A 21,328-nucleotide genomic window follows, 5' to 3' on the forward strand; every position below is an offset into this window, starting at 1 on the left:
TATATGTAGTAGTGGTGTTATCAATTGTTAACTAATAGAACATCATCATCTTTTTAATCTCTCGAAATTTTTAGCCATAAAACACGGTACTTAGTTGACTCGAGTGTGTTTATATGACAAGAAAAACAAATGAGCCTGTATGGTTACCGTTGGTGCTTTTTGTTCCCACATGCATTACCACACCACACCCAAGGGTGTTGGGTGCTTCATGAAAGCGTATGTGGTAAGTAATTCGGTTTACGAATTGGCAGCATGAGGTTATGTTATCTCGCCGCCATACAAATATCAATTTAAATAATGATCAATATTCATTGTTAGTTGTTATTTTCAGTACAGCATCAGTGCTAAAAACTATAACTTACTGTACATCCAGTCGTAGCTGACAGCGGAGCATGCGGAACTTTGAAACGCTAAGAATTCTGCAAAACAACTTCTAAGCATGAATGCGTCTCGATTGTTAATCAGTTTTTTTATTAGTTTGAAAGAAAAAAAAATAACATAAAAACCATGTTTGTGGTATTGCATATACACACACAGAGTTTGCAAAATGAAAAGTTGCGAGCTGAACCAGGTTGCCAACGTTAGGTACGTTGCGAAAAAACAGTAACCGGTAAGGTCTTACTTTGTGCTAATACTGGTAATTTCTTTAATTCATTGCTGTAGTATAATTAAGTTGGCAAATAGTCTCTCACAATGAATAAATGAATAGTTCTCAGATATCTAGTAAATCAGACATACCTAAATTAAGTGCTCAAGCGCTGGTTTAAGTATGTTTTGAGTACAAAACCTTTCTTTCACATAAGTCGTACTCTGTTTCTGCATTTTTATTTTATAAATATGTTTACATACATTTAAAGATTAGTTTTGCTATAAATAGCTGTGCTGTAATAGCTTAAGCGTTGTACAATAGTCACCCATGATAAAATATTTATTATCCTCTACAGATTTCTAAGTTCTTGTCAATTTAGTGTAAATCAGTGTTTGACTTAAGCATTGTGAGAATTGATAAGACGAATTTTTCGTCACATGGGCGACCACAGACTCACTAATGCTCCGGTATGTATCATCAATATCCGGGTTCCTCGTCACACACCAGCAGGTCAGGCGAGAACGCTCTGACCGGTGACGGTGGAGATTGCTTGCTGACCGGGTATTTTGCTGCCGACCCGGGCTAGTAGGTGTATGATTGAGTGTTAGGTTGATACACCTTGTATCCTTCTGGATTCAATTCTTTTTAGGTAGGACAGAAACTAGAGTTGGTACCAATTATAGGGTAAGATAAATTCAGTTTTTAATTATAGAATATCAATTAATTATTGTTATTAATTATTAATTAATTTAGAATTATATTATTTAGATATCAATTATTTCAGCTTTGGGTTGAGTATTAAAAGTTCTGTTTGTGATCCAAAACCAAGATAACTTAATCGTTTGTGAATCTGCATCACTCATCGTAAAAGTAAAAGTAAGTAAAAGTGAGGCCGGTTACAGCTACCTGCGGCGACTTCTCGTCCAGTGGCGACTCGTTCCTCAGCGGCTCCTCCGTTTTTGGCGCTGGTCCGGCGGGCGCGGCGGCTCGGCGCGGTAGTCCCACGGCGGTCGACGGCAGGGGCGCCCGACACTCAGTCGTTGCTGGTATGCGCGGCGGCGCCCCCAGAGTTTAGAGCACCTCGAGATCTTTTTACAGTAGGTGGCTTGTATAATGCAATAATAATTTATTAAGACGAAGATTGACCTGATTAGTAGGTTTAAGCATACTTACATCATCTACGCTCTTTACTTGCGTGCAGTATTGGAGTATTGTTGCACATGTTATATATGCGATTTACGCGGAGCAACAAGGACTCGCACTATAAAAATGGAGTATTGTTGTATCTATATGCTATGTATATATGGTTCCTCTACGCGATTTACGCGGAGCAACCAAGACACACACTATAAAAGTGGAGTATTGTTGTACCAATATGTTATGTACCTCTATATGGTTCCTCAGACGCGATTTACGCGGAGCAACAAAGACACACACTATAAAAGTGGAGTATTGTTGTACCAATATGTTATGTACCTCTATATGGTTCCTCAGACGCGATTTACGCGGAGCAACAAGGACTCGCACTATAAAAGTGGAGTATTATTGTACATGTCATGTATTTATGAGTTTTCGACGCGATTTACGCGGAGTAACAAAAAGGCTACCACTATTAAAGCGGGGTAACAAGATATCGACACTGCTGACAGGTACACTATTAAAATGAATTGTATGTACGTACATAATTATATTATATGTCAAGCGTCCTCGACACGATGTACGTGGAGTAACAGGACTTCTATACTACGTATTAAAGTGGATTGTCGATATGTACAATTAAGGAATATTAACAGAGTCTCAACACTTAAAGTGAAGCAATATATATATGCATTTATTATCCTTAACGCCACTTGTGTACAGTACCAAGACCGAGACATTATTAGAGTGAAATGTAGGTAGGACTTTAGTTAATCTTTAACAATATTCAAGTCATGTAAAAATATAAAAGGTTTGTGATACTTGTGTCGTGATTCAACACTATTTAAATGAAGAGTATAAATATCATCAGTATATTCATTTGAATTTGGGACGTACGTTACGTAGTATAAATATTGATTTGATCAAGACGGTCAAAATATGCGGGTAGGTGTATTTTATCATCACCTAATTTCTGTCCGCAGCTGTATTCCAGTACAATTTTAGTGCTGTTTTTATAAAAAAATAGTAATAATGATTATTTTACCTGACTCGCTAGCATCATAAGGATCACGTTCCCATCTAGTGTTGTAACTATTACCTGTCGTCACTTTCTAATGATTTTGAACAACGTGGTTTTTCCAATGATTTCTGCACTTTTTTCACTTAATATTATCATAGCCAATAACTCTTGGCATAAGCTTTCCCATTTATGGAGCACCGGGAGGTGTGATTCCGATAACACAAAAACACGTAATGAGGCTAGACGACGCGGGCGCAGAGTTGCTAGCGCGCAGTGGTGGGGAGCGGAACCGGAAATGAAGCTTTATTTTTTTTAGTTTTATAGCTCTAAATGTGTGAGGAAGATAGCACCATCTCACGAGCTGCACTGTAATATTATAATCGTCTTCGGTTGAAACCCGAAGGATAATTTGTTTAATGTTCTATCTCGAAGTGTTGGTCACTCGGGCACTTCATATTAACCTGAGGACACCGACCTAGTATTATGACTATGGTATCAATACTAAACTACGCTCCAGATTGCTATGATTATTTATGGCTACTAGGTATTTATGTTTTAGTCGAACAGGAAGTATTTTAAGGATTTTAAATAATTTGTAATAATCGCCATTACAGCTCTGCTTAGTTTTACTGTTTACAAGTAATTTTAAAAATCGTAATTGCAATGCCTGTAGTTTATCGATGTAGTCGGTCGGTGCCTCGGCACGAGCCAGCAGGAGTGGACCTATAGTCATCTACCTCACCTACGTACTATGTGTTGGACTTCAATCACTCGTGAGGCACCGACCGACTTCAGACTGGTAGAAAATTATTTTCATGGTTTTTTGTAGTCATTTCTGTCTGTCTGTCCTTCCGTTCGCGGCTTTGCTCAGGGACTATCAATGCTAAAAAGCTGTTATTTTGCACGGATATATGTATATTTGTAACAAAATGGTACAATAAAAAATAAATAAATATTTTTTTTTAGAATACATGGGGGGTGATTTTTTTTTCTTATCCAACCCCATAGTGTCGGGTATCGTTGCATAGGTCTTTTAAAACCATAAGAGGTTATCTAAGACGATTTTTCGATTCATTGAATTTTTTTTCAAAATATTCATTTTTTAAGTGCAAATTTTCATTAAAATCGAGCGTCTAAAAATCTAAACCGGTGGGTGGAAAATTTAAAAAAAAAATCAGGATGGTAGTAAATATATCAAACTTTCAAGAAAAACTATAAAACGGCTAAGTTTACTTGAAAATTATTACAAGTTTTACTCTCAAATAGCAGCCTAAGGTATAAAATATACCTAAACTTGGAATATTCCGTACAAAATACGAAATCCTTAGAAAAATATTACTTAATTTTACGTAATGGCTACGGAACCCTATTACGGGCGTGTCCGACACGCTCTTGTCCGGTTTTTTTATAACTATTCGTAGTTTTTACCAGATGATTATGTCAGTCATTCAGCCAGTCACGTCAGTCTTTTATAGGTCTAGATTTCGTAGTGAACAAGCACTGAGCAGGAAAAGACTACGGTGGTCCAGAATCCAAATGGAGCGAGGGATCTGCAGTCCACAGCAATTATAATAAACCTGCAGGCCAAACGTGCAACAGGTTCTTAATTAAGACCGTTCTCAAACGATTCAAATATTTACATTTGGAATTAATTAAAAACGTTTTCAATTGCTTGTTGTACAAATATACTTTCAAATCGTTTGAGCATTCGTAATTAAGGAAGATAATGTAGTATAAACGTTAGCATTCAAATTTTTATAAAATATTACTTAAGTACTCTTTTTGCTCAAGTAAAAGTCGTAACGGATCTTCTTTAGAATTCCGTACTAAGAAATGAAAAAACGGAACCCTAATATGGACTTTATTGTCCGTCTGTCATTAATCTTTTTCTGAAATTTATCAAACTTCAAAGTCATCGCAGTCAAAAGAGTCCTTAAATAGTTATTATGTGTCACATGGGAGCAAAATGGTGTATTTACGGCGAGGGCGGTACATTGAATCCAGAATGTAGCGAAGGATTCTACAATAGAAACCTGAGCGTAGTGAGGGATTCTAGTGTTAACACCCAAGATGAAAATATTTTTTCTCCTGAGTGGCTCATACAACTTTTCACAACCAGCATAGAAATTGGCGTGGTTTTACAATTATCAACTTCAAAAAATTGCATTTGCAATAAAACACTTAGAAAAGCCTTGAACAGAAAAGTTCCACTTTGCTCCCTCTCATCAGGGAGGAAAAGTTACTTTTCTGAATGAGAGGTGTAAAAGAAACATTTCCTAGAAAATTGCCGAATGAAAAAGTATAATTACTCCGGTTGTCCTAGGGACTCGAAATTTGGTATGAAGGTGGCTCTTGTAGTACCACAACCGCAATAATACGCGAATATAACGAGATTGAGTACAGAAATACATGGAGAGCGATACGTATCTATTTTTTACGCGAACTACAGTTATAGTAACATACATAACGTAACATTAAAGCCGCATATCGTTCTCATAGTCGTTAAGTTCGTGTTTATGCTGAATCTAGGCGACATTAAATGACTTTTTATGCTTTTGTGCATAAAGTTAAATCTTCGTCAAAGACCAAGGCAATCAGGTGTCAACAGCCACAAACAAAAAGGTTTTACCTAGTAAGTGAACAATTGTTTCCACTGTTGTTATTTCATCTCCTCGCAATCGAAGTGAAAAACAGTGTAAAACTCGAGCACTAAACCCATTTTCCCCTCGACGTGTCTCTGTTCTCAGGTTGAATAGCTCATTTCATGCTCTTGTTGTACAATCTACTTTTTATTCCAAATATGGTAGACTATAAGGCTTTTGGATATACTATATGCAGCAAATAGTGTTTTACTAAGAAACTCACAATATGCCTTCAAAGAATTTGGCTGTCAGGAGAACTTCGTAACTCTGGCTGCTCCCTGCAAGTAGCGTGAAGAGGAATATGCCTCCATACCCATAGACTAGGAACAGCCGACGACCAAATGTATCGGTGAGGAAACCAGCTATGAGGGAAGACAGCATCATCCCTGAAACAAGAGATATCAATTTGTGTTTTTTCTGTGTATCGATTTTTTTTAATCGACTTGATGGCAAACGAGCAAGTGGGTCTCCTGATGGTTAGAGATTACCACCGCCCATAGACACCAGCAACGCCAGGGGGATTGCAGATGCGTTGCCAACCTAGAGGCCTAAGATGGGATACCTCAAGTGCCAGTAATTTCACCGGCTGTCTTACTCTCCACGCCGAAACACAAAAGTGCAAGCACCATCCATCCATCATTAGCAATTCCATATGCAGGATTAGCAAAAAATATAAAAATATGTGTAAATCTCTCTCTCTCTCTCTCTCTCTCTCTCTCTCTATGGCTTATGCAAGTAGGCTGCATAGGGCTCTTTTTTGCGGGATATAGACCGCGATTGTCTTAACTTAAGTCGAGGAAACTGAAACTTACCAGGGTGGACCCTTTTCGTAATCTATTTCGCTATGATTTCTTCGGCAAGTATATAGGATATGTCAACATGGCATTAGTGCCACTAAGCTTCCATCTTGATACATGATTGCGTTTCTTCGACCTAGCGCTAGAATAGGGGAAGACAGAGCTCAACACAACATAAAAGATAAGCCTGCACTGCGAAATTTCCAACATGAAGCCCCACGTACTCGTACATGCCACAAAATACCATGCAAACTCTCAGTTTATGATTCTTCTGCCTCTTTATCGCACTTTTACCACCATTATACTAATACTTATCATCATCCCAGCCTATATACGTCCCACTGCTGGCACATACCTCCTCTCAGATTGTGAGGACTTGGGCCGTATTGGAAACTCCACACACATTATTGAATTGCTTCGCAGGTTTTTGCAGGTTTCCTCCGATGTTTTTCTTCACCGCAAAGCTCGAGGTAAATTTAAATTTTTCGAAAAACAAAAGTGCGAGTCGGGGTTTGAACCCACGATCCTCTGCTTGAGAGGCCTTAAATAAATAAATAAATAAATATCATGGGACAATTCACACCAATTGACCTAGTCCCAAAGTAAGCTTAGCAAAGCTTGTGTTATGGGTACTAAGCAACGGATAAATATAATTATATAGATATAGATATATACTTAAATACATATTAAACACCCAAGACCTGAGAACAAACATTCGTATTTTTCATACAAATATCTGCCCCGACTCGGGAATCGAACCCGGGACCTCAAGCTTCGTAGTCAGGTTCTCTAACCACTAGGCCATCTGGTCGTCTAGTGGCCTTAGGTCAAACCACTAGGCTACCACGGCTTTACTATTGCTTTACACTCGAACAAACTGAATCGTGACCTACTGTGGAACCTTCTCGTAGCAAAAAGTCATAGTGACATCGCATTGGTTGATAAGGGACTTTATTATGACGCTTACTGTGAGAACGTTCTACGGTGGTCAGAAATCAAATGGTTCGACTGTACATCTTATTCAAAGAAAAAAATAATTAATTAATTTTTGCAAACGTCCTAATTATTAATTTTATTATTATTGAAGACTTGAAGATCTTGAGAGAACGTATAAACCGAGTATTTACTGCCTTTTCGCAACGTAACATTTGGCAATCTGTTTCATTTTGCAACTTTTCATTTCGCAAACTCTAAAACTGTAAATATTTCAGGATTTATTTCAGGGCCATCGTGTAGAACCCTTTAGGTTAGGTTAGTTTTATTAAAATTCTGAAATATTTACAGCATCAGAAATATTAAACAGTAAGGAAATTAAAAGTTGTGAAATGAAACAGGTTGCCAAACGTTATTCGCCGAAACATTAGTAGGGAAACCCGTATAAACGCTGTTAAAAGATTTGGCGGCTATACCCTACGGAACCCTAAAAACGACGCGTAGAGACTCAGGCCTTACCTATTATATACTACGAAGTGCCAAATTCGAACTTCGTATCTTGCCGTCCTACGCACGCTTATATTATTTAATACGAGAGTGAGAGGGACAGTACGATACGAACTTCGATTTTCGAATTTCATAGTAGCTTCCAGTAGAACATGGTCCGCTTCAATCAATCACAGCTGTGGTAAAGGCCACATAAAATCCAGTTATAAAAGTCCGTTTATTCATTCTCAAAACGAATCCGTCATTATCGCTTTGTCCTGTTCAATATGTATATTGAATAGGACGATGTATCGTATGTTGATACCCTCACAAAGTATAAACCGGCTAAATGCGAGCCAAAATCACGCACCGAGGGTTCTATACAAAGTAACTGTATTGATAATCATAATAAGGACGTCCGAAAACGAGATGGACGGAAGACCTGGTTAAAGCAGCGTTCACAGTGGATGCAGGCCGCATCCAACCGAAGCAATTGAAGGATTATGGTAGGGGCTTATTATCCAACAGCGGGCGTCCGACGGCTGATATTATGATAATGATAACGATAACGCCAAAATATTCATACGCATTGCATTTAAATGCAAAAAACCATTCATAAACCTTCGAAATACGAGTAGTAAAATAAATCGAGTTTATATTTATGTCAACATTGTTTCGGCCTAATTCGTAGCCCTCCTCATATAAATAAATATAAATATCATGGGACACTTGACACCAATTGACCTAGTCCCAAACTAAGCAAAGCTTGTACTACGGACACTAGGCAACGGATAAACATACTTATATAGAAAATACATACTTAAATACATATTAAACATCCAAGACCCGAGAACAAACATTCGTATTATTCATACAAATATCTGCCCCGGCCGGGATTCGAACCCGGGACCTTAAGCTTCGTAGTCAGGTTCTCTAACCACGGTCGTCAAGTACATGCCGCGGCAGTTGCCGTAGCGTGTGTCACGAATCAGCCCGAACGATGTCAAGCTTAACTCCATTAAAGACGTGAGTTATTCGGTTTATTTCACTGTCAGTCAGTATTAGGGCCATATCACACCTAGCGATTTGTGGGTGAGCTGAAAAAAAAACAGCATTATTATTGTAGACTCTCGTACAATAATGAAAAGGAGTCTTCGGCGCTATACGCAGCTAACTCGCTGCGGCGCGCTTGCAGCGACATCTTTAACGAGAGTTATCGTTTTTTCACTCACTAGATGGCGCACTGTTGCGTGAGGTTTTTAAGTATGGCTTTCAAAGTCTGTTATTACGGGCGTGAAAACAATGTTTAGATTAAAATCATATTTAACACACCTTAAAACCGTACCATAAAAATATCGAACATGCCACAGTGTTGCATAGTCCCCGTTTTGTTTGGAAAAAGGGGAGAACAAAGGTTTCCGAAAGACAAAACTGTCTCAAAGCACAGACATTCATTGCCCCGGAACGCATATTTGCCATTATTAATTTCAGATATTGCAAAATATTCACAAAATTATTCTAATTTTAAATAAACCCGCGTAGCTCACCCAAAAACTATGAGATTTGACATTTCGGAGACCTCACGCTACACTAGCGCCTCTAGTGGCGAATTCATACGCGATAGTCCTCATTGCGCGCTCGCGGCGAAATCGTTACGCGTCTTCGTAATCAATCACCTCTCTTTCAACTCGCCCGCAAATCGCTAATGTGATAAGGCCCTTACGGTTCATCGTACGAAAGTTCACCGGTGACCTTTACGCATTGGGCTTTTATGTACGTATGCTTGTTATCGATATCAAGAGCAATTGACATTGATATGACTTTTATAGAGTACTTCTCAGCGACCGCTGCTTGACTTTCTGAAGTTTTTTACGACCAACATAAAGAGGTTCGTTTATGTTTTACGTAAGCTTTGTTACACATATTTTCTGCATATAACTATAACGGTTTTTCTACTTTTAAAATTGAATTGTCAAACTCTCGATAGTTTTGTAATAATCTCATGCCAGAAACAAAAAACGTTTTTGTAATATAACACCTATTATTGATTGGCCATGACACTTCAAGTTATTCTCTGAGGGGGCATTGTGAAATTCGGAATTCGGTGCAAGGTTCGTATCATCCCTCTTAGTCTCTTATTAAATGCAGGGATAAGTCCGCCTTTGTACTTAACACAACTTTTGTTTATGTAACCTTTTTGATTTTCCTTTTTGTACAATAAAGAGTATAAACAAACAAACAAACAAACAAATGCTATAAACGTGTACGGGACGGCACGATAATGAAGATCAAATTTCGGACTTTAATTTTTCGTATTTTTTCCAACATCCACCTGGTCGGTTTTTGGTCTGTGCCTGAAAACTCTGCTTTGTGGACGTACGAGTATAAGCTGTGTGTGTGTGCTACTGCCACGTTCTGAGGATGTTCTTCGATTGTTCTTTGAGCATAACATGACATAAGTATTTACTTAAAAACCGGCCAAGAGCGTGTCTTACACGCCCAAAATAGGGTTCCGTAGTCATTACAAAAAAAATAAGTAATATTTTTCTAAGGATTTCGTATTTTATCAAGAATCTTCCAAGTTTAGGTATATTTTATACCTTAGGCTACTATTTACCCTTAAACTACTAATAATTCTCAAGCAAACTTAGCCGTTATAGTTTTTCTTGAAAGTTTGATATACTTACTACCACCCTGAGATTTTCAAATTTTTCAACCCACCGGTTTTAGATTTTACATCACTGAATCGAAAAGTCGTTATAGCAACCCCCTAATGGTTTTAAAAGACCTATCCAACGATACCCCACAGTATAAGATTGGATGAGAAAAAAAATCACCCCCACTTTACGTCTATGGGAGGTACTCTAGGAAAAATTTTTTTTGAATTTTTATTGTACCATTTTGTCGGCATAGTTTACATATATATTCGTTGCAAAATTACAGCTTTCTAGCATTGATAGTCTCTGAGCAAAGCCGCGGACGGACAGACAGACATGGCGAAACTATAAGGGTTCCGTTTTTGCCATTTTGACTACGGAACCATAAAAACCATCGGGATCTTAAGATAACTTACCAATATAGGGCATTGCGTTCAACATCCCTTTCTCCAATAAATCCATGCGCAGGTCGCATTCCGCATTAGGCAGGAGGTAAGCCGTCGAGTTGCTGACCAAGACACTGGCCACTAAGCCTACTAAGGCTGTGGCTAGCATCTGGATGTGGAACCGGCCGAAGGTACATGCTTTGAGGGCATCGTCGATCTCCTGCATAGGAGATGGAGCCTTTGCCTCAATGCGATCCTTGCCTGTCAAACAAACAAGTAAAATTTCTAAGAACATATTACAATTATAAACAAATTGTTTTTGCCCGCGGCTTCGTCCGCGTGGAATTCGGTTATTGCGCGCTGTTCCCTCTGCAACTGTGCATTTTCCGGGATAAAAAGTAGCCTATGTCACTCTCTGGCTCATAACCTATCTCTATGCTAAAAATCACGTCGATCCGTCGCTCCATTTCGACGTGAAAGACTGACAAACATACAAACTCACACTTTCGCATTTTTAATATTAAGTATGGATCACTGGAGGACTTACTTAAACATACGTACTTCAACTTTTTCTACATCTATATAGATCTCGAAAGTCCAGAATTAAAAAAACGTTTTAGGCCATGAATACTTTTCATCAATGGAAAGTTGATACACTTGTGCCGTGCCCGTTTTTAGAATAGAATGGATCCATAGCTTTCCATGAGTACCCTAAAAGGCGACCAAAGCATCTGATGTGCGGGTGAGCAGTGGCTTTATTACCAACTACGAGGTGCGAAATTCAGTCATCACACAGGTTATACAGATCCTCAACTAACAACTAAGACCTTTCTATCAAGATTATAGCGACTTAGTAAAGGCACAAGTAAAGGAAATACAACTAGGTAATATTTTAACAGTAATAGTTCCAAACTCTTCTAATTAAGTACAAATTTACCTTTGTCTTTGTGTACCAGCTAAATCAATTATGCTTAAGCGATTTCCCTTGATTGCTTTCTAGTTTTACACGACGCCACTTAAATTCTCTGTTGGTGCTTAATGGGTGCTTGAGATAATTAAACTGTGATCCATTTTGCGGCAACCGTTCTAGTTAATTACGAATATTCTGAGAATAACGGCCTTTGTTACCTTTAGAAATTTGAGTTGTGTCAATGTCCTTAATACTAATGGGACACTAACAGATGAATATTGAAGCGACGTTAATATTAATAGAAAATTATAAAGTCAAGTTTAGACCTGCGAGATAAATCGTGCAATAATTAACACTGACGATTGAGATTGGTCTTAGTCTATTTTGGTAATAAATAATTATAATGTTAGTGTTTTTTTACGTTTTTGAAAACTGTGTTGGTTTTTTTTTTCAACGTATGATGACCAGAAAGATAATCGAAAAGAAAGAACAGTGCAAGACCGGCAATTTGCTAATTTGGAACTATTTCATGACTTGTGCAAATTTTTTTGCTCGGGACTTAATCATGAACTATTTTTTGCTAAAATTACTTCGATATGCAATATATCAATTTGTGTAAAAAATACAGACTGTATATGAAATTTATGTTTATGTCTGGACGTTTTGAATCAAAAGCATTTATGCTTCATTTATGGTCAAATAAAAAAATCGTTTGACAAACAAAACGGACACAATTAAAATGACGTTGTCAGAACTTTTAAAATTATAGCGAAGTAGGTGAAGAACCTGAAGAACGCAGTTGGATAAATAAAGCTGAAAAGCTCTCAATTCTCAGAACTTTCAGATAAGGCGTGCAAAAATAATGGAACGGGAACACACCAAACGGGTCTTAAATGAAAAATTGCCGCTCCAACAACTGCAGACACTGGATTCATTGATAGAAGTGTTAATCAGACCACGTCAGCTGAAGCGCGATCTATTCTTTGCTTTGTTGCTTATTTTAATGAGGGAAAACGATTTCCTGCAAATAAAAGCCCCTAACGAACCCGCTATCGATGTTCCCAGCTATATATTATCAGCCAGAAAGAAGAACAGAGATATTTACGAAGCCACGCTCATTTTGAATCACTTCCAAGATTCGCCGATAAAATTGCTAGCATCCTTATTATCTGATGTTATGCTATTAAACGTTGTCATTTTAAGAACGAGTGAAACTTACGCAACATGCTTACACGTGAACAGATACGTCCTCACTTCAAATCTAAGGATACCTCATTCGTTTGCGAACTTTGAAGAACTCTCAAAAATTGTCAAAGCTTTTATGAGTCCCGTGAAAAGCTGCGTGTTTAATCAATACAAATCTGAACAAGGAAGTTTATTGAGTATCCCTGAAGCCATAATTCTTCGTATACTTTTAAATCTTCGCGTAAGAGACGTGTTGAATTTATCTGAATCGTGCAAAAGAATGAATTGTATCGTAAAAGAGGATCTGGTTTGGTCCCGACTTTACAGCAGGGATTTTTCTGACGCACATAAATACGATGGAAGGGGATGGTTGGATATGTATAAGGGAATTTACGTTGCCAGCCGTCGGCGGGAAGCGAATAATGTCCAAGATCCACTCGAGTTCTCTGATCGCATGAGACGCGCGGAAAATCCTAGATGGGAAATTATTTTGTAATTGTTTTTGTACGAGTTTGTTTGCCTATCCTATATTAAATGGAAAGTATGTATGCAGACTATAGATGTTGTGACATTTTTCGCGATGGATTTAGAATATGGCGCTTTATTTTGTAACAGTTTTAAAGATTATAACGTATTGAAATGCTGTTAATAGCTCGAAATGTAGACGACGTGATGTATTTTATTAAGAATTTTTGATATTAATTACATTTTGTTTGTCACAAAAAATTTGTTTCGTCACTTATTTAATTCTTAATAGACCGAATTTGTTATCAGAATAGCTACTTAAATCATCAATCGTATTTGAGGGCCAAAAATGTAAGTCCGATTTAATTAAAGAACCTCGTCTAAGTCTTAGACGTCTGACATTTTGATTAATTCAAAATGCTCCGGTTTACAAATCGGTCTCTGTTGCATATTTTGAATTAATCCCAGCGGAATCTGAAATGATCAAAGCGAGATCACGAGCGGTAACTATAAATAGTATAAGTTTACGTGTGCCAGCAGCATTGATTGTTGTAATTAGGTATATGTATTCTAAAGAAATAACTCGCGATTGGGGGGACCTGTCGTTTCGCCGAGTTTAATTACGCAGATTTTCGTTTCGCAGACACCTATTGGCAGAATTTTTAGGTAACCCGCGATTGGACGTAAAACTTCAGTGTAAAATTCTACACGTATCCGAGGGGCTACTACGAAATTCGAAAATCGAAGTTCGTATCGCACCGTCCCTTTCACTCGCGTGTTAAATTATAAAAGCGTCAGCCGGACGGCAACATACGAAGTTCGAGTTTTGCACTTCGTAGTAATAGGGCCTGTTCTTTGATCGAAATGTTTAAAATATAAATTAAATTCCATAGAAAAGATAATATGCTTAAAGAAACTGAAAACATCAGTTTTCATGTACCTATCAACAGTGTGTCTCATTTTAGCATCGAAATCTAAGGGTTGTGACAGATTAAGAGTGGCCATTTTTAAAGCCGATTTGACTAACTACACTTCATAGGTATACGTTTAAAAAAATGCATTATAAAGAATAAATATCAGAAATAATTATGAATAATATAACCTATTACCTAATTTTGTATATTAGGTTTTTATAAAAGAAAGGTTTATTTTTTCAACACTCTTTCCTTAACTTCTGTTTTATTGTAATTACAAAAGGTATAATAATATGTTTATTTACTTAATGTGCCTGCAACTTCGTCCACGTTGACTTAGATTTATCTCAGCCAGTTATATACATAATTTTCCGTGTTTATCTGTTTGCTTGTATGTTGTCATATTTTTGATGGTATAGTTTTTAAACTATGGAATCTCATTTAATATTCATTTCATCCGTAATATTCGTCTATAACAAGTTACATATTTTTTCTTTTACGTGTTTTGTATAGAACAAAGTACCTACACACATAATAAAACAAAACTTTGCTTCTTCTTTTATCTATTAGCCTGAGAATAGCAGATGACATAATATCAAACAAGAATCAGAGCACAGTTCTTATCTAAACGGACTGATAAAACTCTACAACTTTCTTGATTGTTGGTGACGTAACGACAGACTTTGGACGAGACTGAACTTTGCCCGATCTTTAATTTAGGACCAACTCAAGATTGATAACATAAGAATCCTTTAAAATGTAATTGAGCTAAAATTTCTTAACAACCAAATTTATTTTTGTTGTAAATTAATTAAACCCATATGGAATATTGTCTATTATAAATTAGGAGAAAAATTTAATAAGCGATAAGTGAATGTTGTCTAAATCAAGTCTTAACTACTTTATCCTACCCTTTAACCACCATTGTCTGAATTATAAGACAAAACTTATCTCATTTCGCCGCAGTCTTATAATTAAGACAAAATGTCATATAGTTTCGGTGTAGGTGGCGAGTAAAAACTTATTGGCGGTTAAAAGGTAAATATCATGTCATGATAATTCTCTATATATTCGTGTTTTCTGTAGTGCTTACTATGTGTGGTGTTCAATAAAGAGTTATTGTATTGTATTGTATGTATACGCATAACTTCCAAACGACAGCACAAAATTATTTTTTGTTGTCTTCGTTATTGTCAGGACAAGTTATGTGTTAGACGAAATAAAATAATAAAAACTGGAACGAAGGTGAAGCTGCAGGAAAAAGCTAGTTATAAATAAAAATAGAAAAATAAAAGTACAAAATATACTATATGGAATGTTTTACGTATCAACATTGATAACAACCCATGTTAATAATAATAATTATTAAAACATTCAATGATAAAGTTTCACTATCGGGACCTTAGTTCAACTGGATACCTATCAACTTATAATAGTTTAATGAAATACTTTAACTTACTTACTTTGTAAACGGTATTTCACAATCCATACTTATATTATAAATGCGAAAGTGTGTGTCTTTGTATGTTTGTGTGTTTGTATGTTTGTCCGTCTTTCACGTCGAAACGGAGCGACAGATCGACGTGATTTTTGGCATAGGGATAGTTTATGCGCCAGAGAGTGACATAAGCTACTTTTATCCCGGAAAAATGCACAGGGCAAAAGCTAGTTATTTCATAAAACTTTACTGCTCAAAAATATCTAAAATCATATTCAATTCTGACGAAGTTTTCCGTTACCGTACGGCTGCGATGCCACTAGAGATAAGCGAGAATGTGTTCTGAGGAATGTGTTTTTCATGAACCAATAGAAACGCGTCATTTACCTATCCTTGCACAGCACAGCTTTAGTGGAAACAGTTGTGCGAAGCGAGGATGATAGGTGAATACGCGCATAAATTTTGAAAAACTCAGACGCAAGCCCGGGCTTGAACCCACGATACTGTGCTAGAGATAAATCTGACCTGCTGTATCTAATCGTTTATGCGTGTGAATCCGCGGGTGGAGTATTATAATAGTAAACAAATATTATTTGTTTACCATAAACCATTAGATCCATGACATTTTATGTTACTAGCATTTGCTCGCCACTTCGTCCGCGTGGTATCAGGCTATCGCACGCTGTTCCCTCGGGAACTATGCATTTTTCCGAGATAAAAAGCCTACTCTCTAGCCCATAAACTATCTCTATGCCAAAAATCACGTCAATTCGTCGCTCCATTTCAACGTGAAAGACGGACAAACATACAAACTCACACACTTTCACATTTATCATATTAGTATGGATTTGGTTGACCGTAGTTTCAATTAACAATTAATTGCTTGAAATATAACATGCAATATGCATTATGTTTCAAGTCAATCCAATCAATGTAAGTTGTGGGTGTGGTGTGGCGAGACAAACCAACTAGTTAACCCTTTTCTCGGCCCCGCCAATGTAAAATGAATCATAACTTTATATTGTTTACCTATGCCGGATTAATTTAAAAACACATAATATTTTTAACTTGTGTACATTTATGTGGTCGCTATGAGCACTAAGCCTAGAAAAGGGTTACCTAACAACAGTAAATTAAAATATATAAATAACAAAATTGACAAGTTAAAAAAAACTTAGGAAGTGGGAAATTAAAAAAAATTGCTACATTTAGAAACAATTCCAAAATGTTATTTATATAAAATATAAAACAACTAACACAAAGAATATTTTTTTTAAATTAAAATTGTCTCTATACCAAATTTAATCTAAACCGGTTTAGCGGTTAAAACGAGAAAAGATAACAGACAGATTTTCACATTCATTATAATATTTCAAATAGATTTATTTTATGTATAGATTAGTATTGATGTAGACAAGAAACACGTAAAATATTCTACACGAGACAAAAGTACAGTGCTTATATTTCGTGTTCACTTTTAAAACAAACTCTTGAAAGATAGCCAGATAGATAGACAGGCAGACTACCGATTGACAAGGGTTGCTTCCTAAGCGAGAACATAAAAAGCATTGGAAACAAGTAGTTATAAATATAGTTACCGCTCTCCGCCAAGGCTGCTAGATTCACTTCACTCATCTTGTTTGTTTTCAACTACTACGGTATGTTTAGTTCCTTATCCATCATCACTTATCTGAACCCGCGTCGCAACTAAACAAGACTAAATATGTAAAATCATTTTATAAATGAATGTTATAATTTTATCTTGGATGCTATAAAGGCCTTGTAGGTAATTACTTTCCAGCATAACTTGACCTTTTCACTGCGTAGCACACTACCCTCTGTGATCTGATGTAGCATGAACAACAAGAGGGCCGGAAGCTCTTGGAACGCTGGTTTGGTAATATCGTGTGAATCTTGGGTATGGGTAAACTTGAGATAAAAATGATTTATTGTAATTTCCAGCTTCATACTGCGTAAGAATGATTGGGAGAAATCATTAAGGAATTGTGCCAAAGGAATCATGCGTCGTTACAGGTTTGTTAAAATAAATTTTCCAGAGAACATGGTCACAAATTAGAGCACCTCCTTTTTACAAGCTTTTATTTAGTTTCACCTGTCCCGTTGTCTGTCTGTCTGTCTGTCTGTAATCAAATCTTGCAAGTTACATTCGACCAACTTCCAGTAGTTGGATTTACTTGAAATTTGGTACTATGATTCTTATGTAAATTGCGTGGCAATACAATAATCAGGTAGTGACATCCTGGTAGTCCGGCCAGGATAGTCTCCACATGACGGAACTCTTCAACGGTTAATGACATCGACTTGAAATTTGGTATGCAAATGTGTTTGGGTGACAATACAAATACAGTCAACAAAAAGTACAGTCAGCAAAAAAAGCTTGTATATTTTTTTTTTTACCATAACCTGTCGTGATGAAAATTAAGTATCTGGTTGCTTTAGAAAACTATTATTTAGATTAATATAAAGGCCCCGTAAGTAATAAATACAGCACGAGGAGGGTACGAAAGGGTAAATTAATACAGCTTCCAACAAAAATTAATATTTTTATTTTTTTATATTTTTCATCTCACTTGCTCGTCAATTATGTTATTCCTGTATACTAAAGGACAATGGCCTCAAATTGTTCCCGCGGGAATTAGGGATTTACGTAAAGTTTTTCTTCTCAAGGGAGTTATGACTTTAGTTTTAAAAAGTAAGTAGGTACGTCATTTCAGACTAAAGAGGTTTTAAGTCAGCCAACGTTTTATTTACATCTTGAAAATATAACCTAATTTGACACCGTAAAATAGAAGTTCGTATCGTTTTGCTGACGCAAATATTATTTAATACGAGAGTGACAGGGACAGGCGTCGGGCTTCTAATAGTCTCTCGTTAGTAATCCCTTTCTTACGCCCCTTAATGCACAATGTATTTGCCGAGGCTGTTTAACGAAAAAGGGTGGTTAAGAGACAAACCTAAGTGTACTCGTAGTAAACCGGTCCTTAAAAAGAGACTGAAAACAAACCATGTATGTTAGTTTTTAGTTGTTAACTGCTTTAAGTATATCTATATAGGTGCGTGATTTGATTAATGTATTGAGCGCTTCATAGCCAACAAACTGGTAGCAGTTTGGCGATAAAAAAATATTGTATAAGCATGTGCCGTTTCGTTTGATTAAACAAAAAATAAATATTATTCCAAGACCGCGGCCTTATTGTCTAACGCAATCGGAATCACGATTTTTTTAAACCACTTCTTTCTGTCACACATTGTGAGATGAAGATAAAAGAGATGGTGAATGCGATCATGAGTGCCAAAGCATTAGACAATACGGCCCCTGGCCATATCTTTTATGTGACTGATGTACCTAACCAAATTTCTCGATTCACGTCTCATTCTCCATAGAAACGAATGTTAGTGAGTGAGGCAGGATTAAAAAGGAAGATGGTTGAACGAGCATATGCTACCTACAAAAGTTTTACCACTCACAATATCTATATCTTTGCATCTCTCGAAAAACATATTTTTCATGTTCTTCCTTCACTAAAAATCGGTCGACTGATCAAATCAAAATGGAATACCTATCAAATACCAATTCCATTAACGTCCACCGAATCTTTTTTAATACAAAATAATACGTTTTGTTCGCTTCGTTTTGAAATAAAATAGAAAATCTACCGAGTAAACTTCGAGTCATCCATCATTTTCAATAAAAGGAAATTCAATGAAAAAGCTATTGTGGTTTCAACTGAAAACTATGTCTCGGATAAGTGTTCTTGCAAAGAATATATTTGGTCCAAACGCAGCATTTAAAATATTATTGTGAAGCCAATTTCCTTTGTCGAGAAAATGGAAAAATATTTAACGTTAAATGTACCTCATGTGGTTTGAGAGACAAACAGATAACCTTGTATTAGTTTAACTAGTAGCTAACTAACAATGTGAACAAATACTGAAACTCGATAGGTGTTTGTACACTTCTGATAAAATGCTCTGAAATTGGCTTTAAATTTGATATAGTCGAGGAATTTGAATCACGTACCAGGGTGGAACCTTTTGTAATAAATTTCACTGTGATTTCTTTGGAAAATATATGGGTGGTCAAGATGATATAAGTAGCACAAAGGTTCTACCCAAGTAATCTACGTAATCTTAAAGTATGTAACGTTTGCCAAAATCGTTTTTTTTAGGAAATATGGCGCCATTTCACGATATGCCTAGGAATTTCGTGATCTGGCGGATTTTACGATCGGCCGCCGTCATAAACAAACAGAAACCATATTTACAAAGACAACTCTAAAACCATAACCTGTATTCTTGGCTTCTTCGGCGTAGCCAGGGATAATATAGTTAGGGTTCCGTAGTCGACTAGGAATCCTTATAGATTCGTCATGTCTGTCCGTCTGTCTGTCCGCGGACGTAAGGTCAGAGACCGTTAGTACTAGAAAGCTGTAATTTGACATGAATATACATAGCAGTCACGCCGACAAAGTGGTATAATAAAAAAAGTAAGAAAATTTTTTTTAGGGTACCTCTCATAGACGTAAAGTGGGGGTGATTTTTTTTTCTCGACTAACCCTATATTTGCGAAATATTCAACTTTAAAGTGCAAATTTTCATTGAAATCGAGCGTCCCCCCCCCTCTAAAAACTTGAAAAAATTCAGAATGGTAGTTAAATAATTATAAATCAAATTTACAAGGAAAATTATAGCGGCTAAGATTGCTTGAGAATTATTAGTAGTTTAAGGGGCTGTTTCACCATCCATTGATTAGTGTTAACTGGCGGTTAGGTGTGATGCCGTCTCTATTTGTTTTGTTCGAATAGACGGAGACGGCATCACATTTAACCGTCAGTTAACACTAATCAATGGATGCTGAAACAGCCCCTAAGAGTAAATAGCAGCCTACACACAATACGAAACCCTTAGAATTATTATTTGATTTTTTCGTAATGGCTACGGAACCCTATCCTGGGCGTGTACGACACGCTCTTGGCCGGTTTTTATTTTTTGTGTCAATCTGGAAAGCTGAGTGCTCCGAAAATAAAAATTGGCAGCTTCCTATCGAAGTTTTACGCCAGTGGTCCATTTATTTTAGCTCTCATTCCATGGTTCTCTACAAGTCAAACTCACTATTGATAGAGTGCCAAAATCCCAAAATCAAATGAAATCAAAACGTTTGTTCTGTAAGTAGGCCGCAAAAGAATCCTTTAAATGTCACTTTTTAGGGTTCCGTAGTCACTAGGAATCCTTATAGTTTTTTATGTTTCACTAATGTTTCGTAACTAACGTTTGGCAACCTGATTCATTAACAACTTTTCGACTTTCGACTGCCATAATTTTATAAGTCATAATGGAATGTTTCTCATAATTATTGTTAGTCATAATTTTTTCCCGCTGAAACCGTACATTTTTCATAATTTTTTAAATGGTCACCTGTAGAACTCTATAGGTTAGGTTAGGTTTGTTTTATAACAATTCTGAAAAATAAATGGTTTCAGAGAAAAAAAGAATTATGTCAAATATAAGGTAGGTACATTATGACTAACAATTTTCTACCAGTCGATATAGATCCGTTGAATATTTCTGAAACTGTAAATATTTCAGTATTTTTATAAAGATAACCTATCCTAACCTAATTCTACACGGTGGCCGTGAAATAAATCCTGAAATATTTTCAATTTTAGAGTTTGCGGAATGAAAAGTTGCGAAATGAATCAGGTTGCCAAAAGTTAGTTGTGAAGGATACCGTTTTTTTATACTATCAA

General features: G+C 36.5%; 3 protein-coding genes and 1 long non-coding RNA gene across 5 annotated transcripts in view; 2 read left to right on the forward strand and 2 right to left on the reverse strand.

Moving 5' to 3' along the window:
• Positions 1-21,328, reverse strand: part of LOC141434776 (uncharacterized) — a 249,464-nt gene that overhangs the window by 181,328 nt on the left and 46,808 nt on the right. The window lies entirely within an intron of this gene.
• LOC141434773 (zwei Ig domain protein zig-8-like) overlaps positions 1-21,328 on the forward strand; it is a 450,603-nt gene that overhangs the window by 120,993 nt on the left and 308,282 nt on the right. The window lies entirely within an intron of this gene.
• The window catches only part of LOC141434899 (uncharacterized), a 147,080-nt gene that overhangs the window by 113,479 nt on the left and 12,273 nt on the right, over positions 1-21,328 (reverse strand). Inside the window, exons 2-4 of the mRNA XM_074097388.1 lie at positions 17,159-17,267; positions 10,679-10,909; positions 5,613-5,775 (exon numbers count right to left, since the gene is read on the reverse strand). Of these exons, the coding sequence (XP_073953489.1) occupies positions 5,613-5,775; positions 10,679-10,909; positions 17,159-17,195 (431 nt within the window). The 5' untranslated portion in view covers positions 17,196-17,267. The remainder of the gene's footprint in view (positions 1-5,612; positions 5,776-10,678; positions 10,910-17,158; positions 17,268-21,328) is intronic.
• LOC141434842 (uncharacterized) lies at positions 12,302-13,409 on the forward strand. Its single transcript, XM_074097294.1, has one exon. It carries the CDS (start codon positions 12,421-12,423, stop codon positions 13,237-13,239), a length of 819 nt encoding a protein of 272 aa, XP_073953395.1. The 5' UTR covers positions 12,302-12,420; the 3' UTR covers positions 13,240-13,409.

This window comes from Choristoneura fumiferana, chromosome 14 (assembly GCF_025370935.1).
Source record: "Choristoneura fumiferana chromosome 14, NRCan_CFum_1, whole genome shotgun sequence".
In the NCBI taxonomy this organism is placed as follows: domain Eukaryota; kingdom Metazoa; phylum Arthropoda; class Insecta; order Lepidoptera; family Tortricidae; genus Choristoneura; species Choristoneura fumiferana.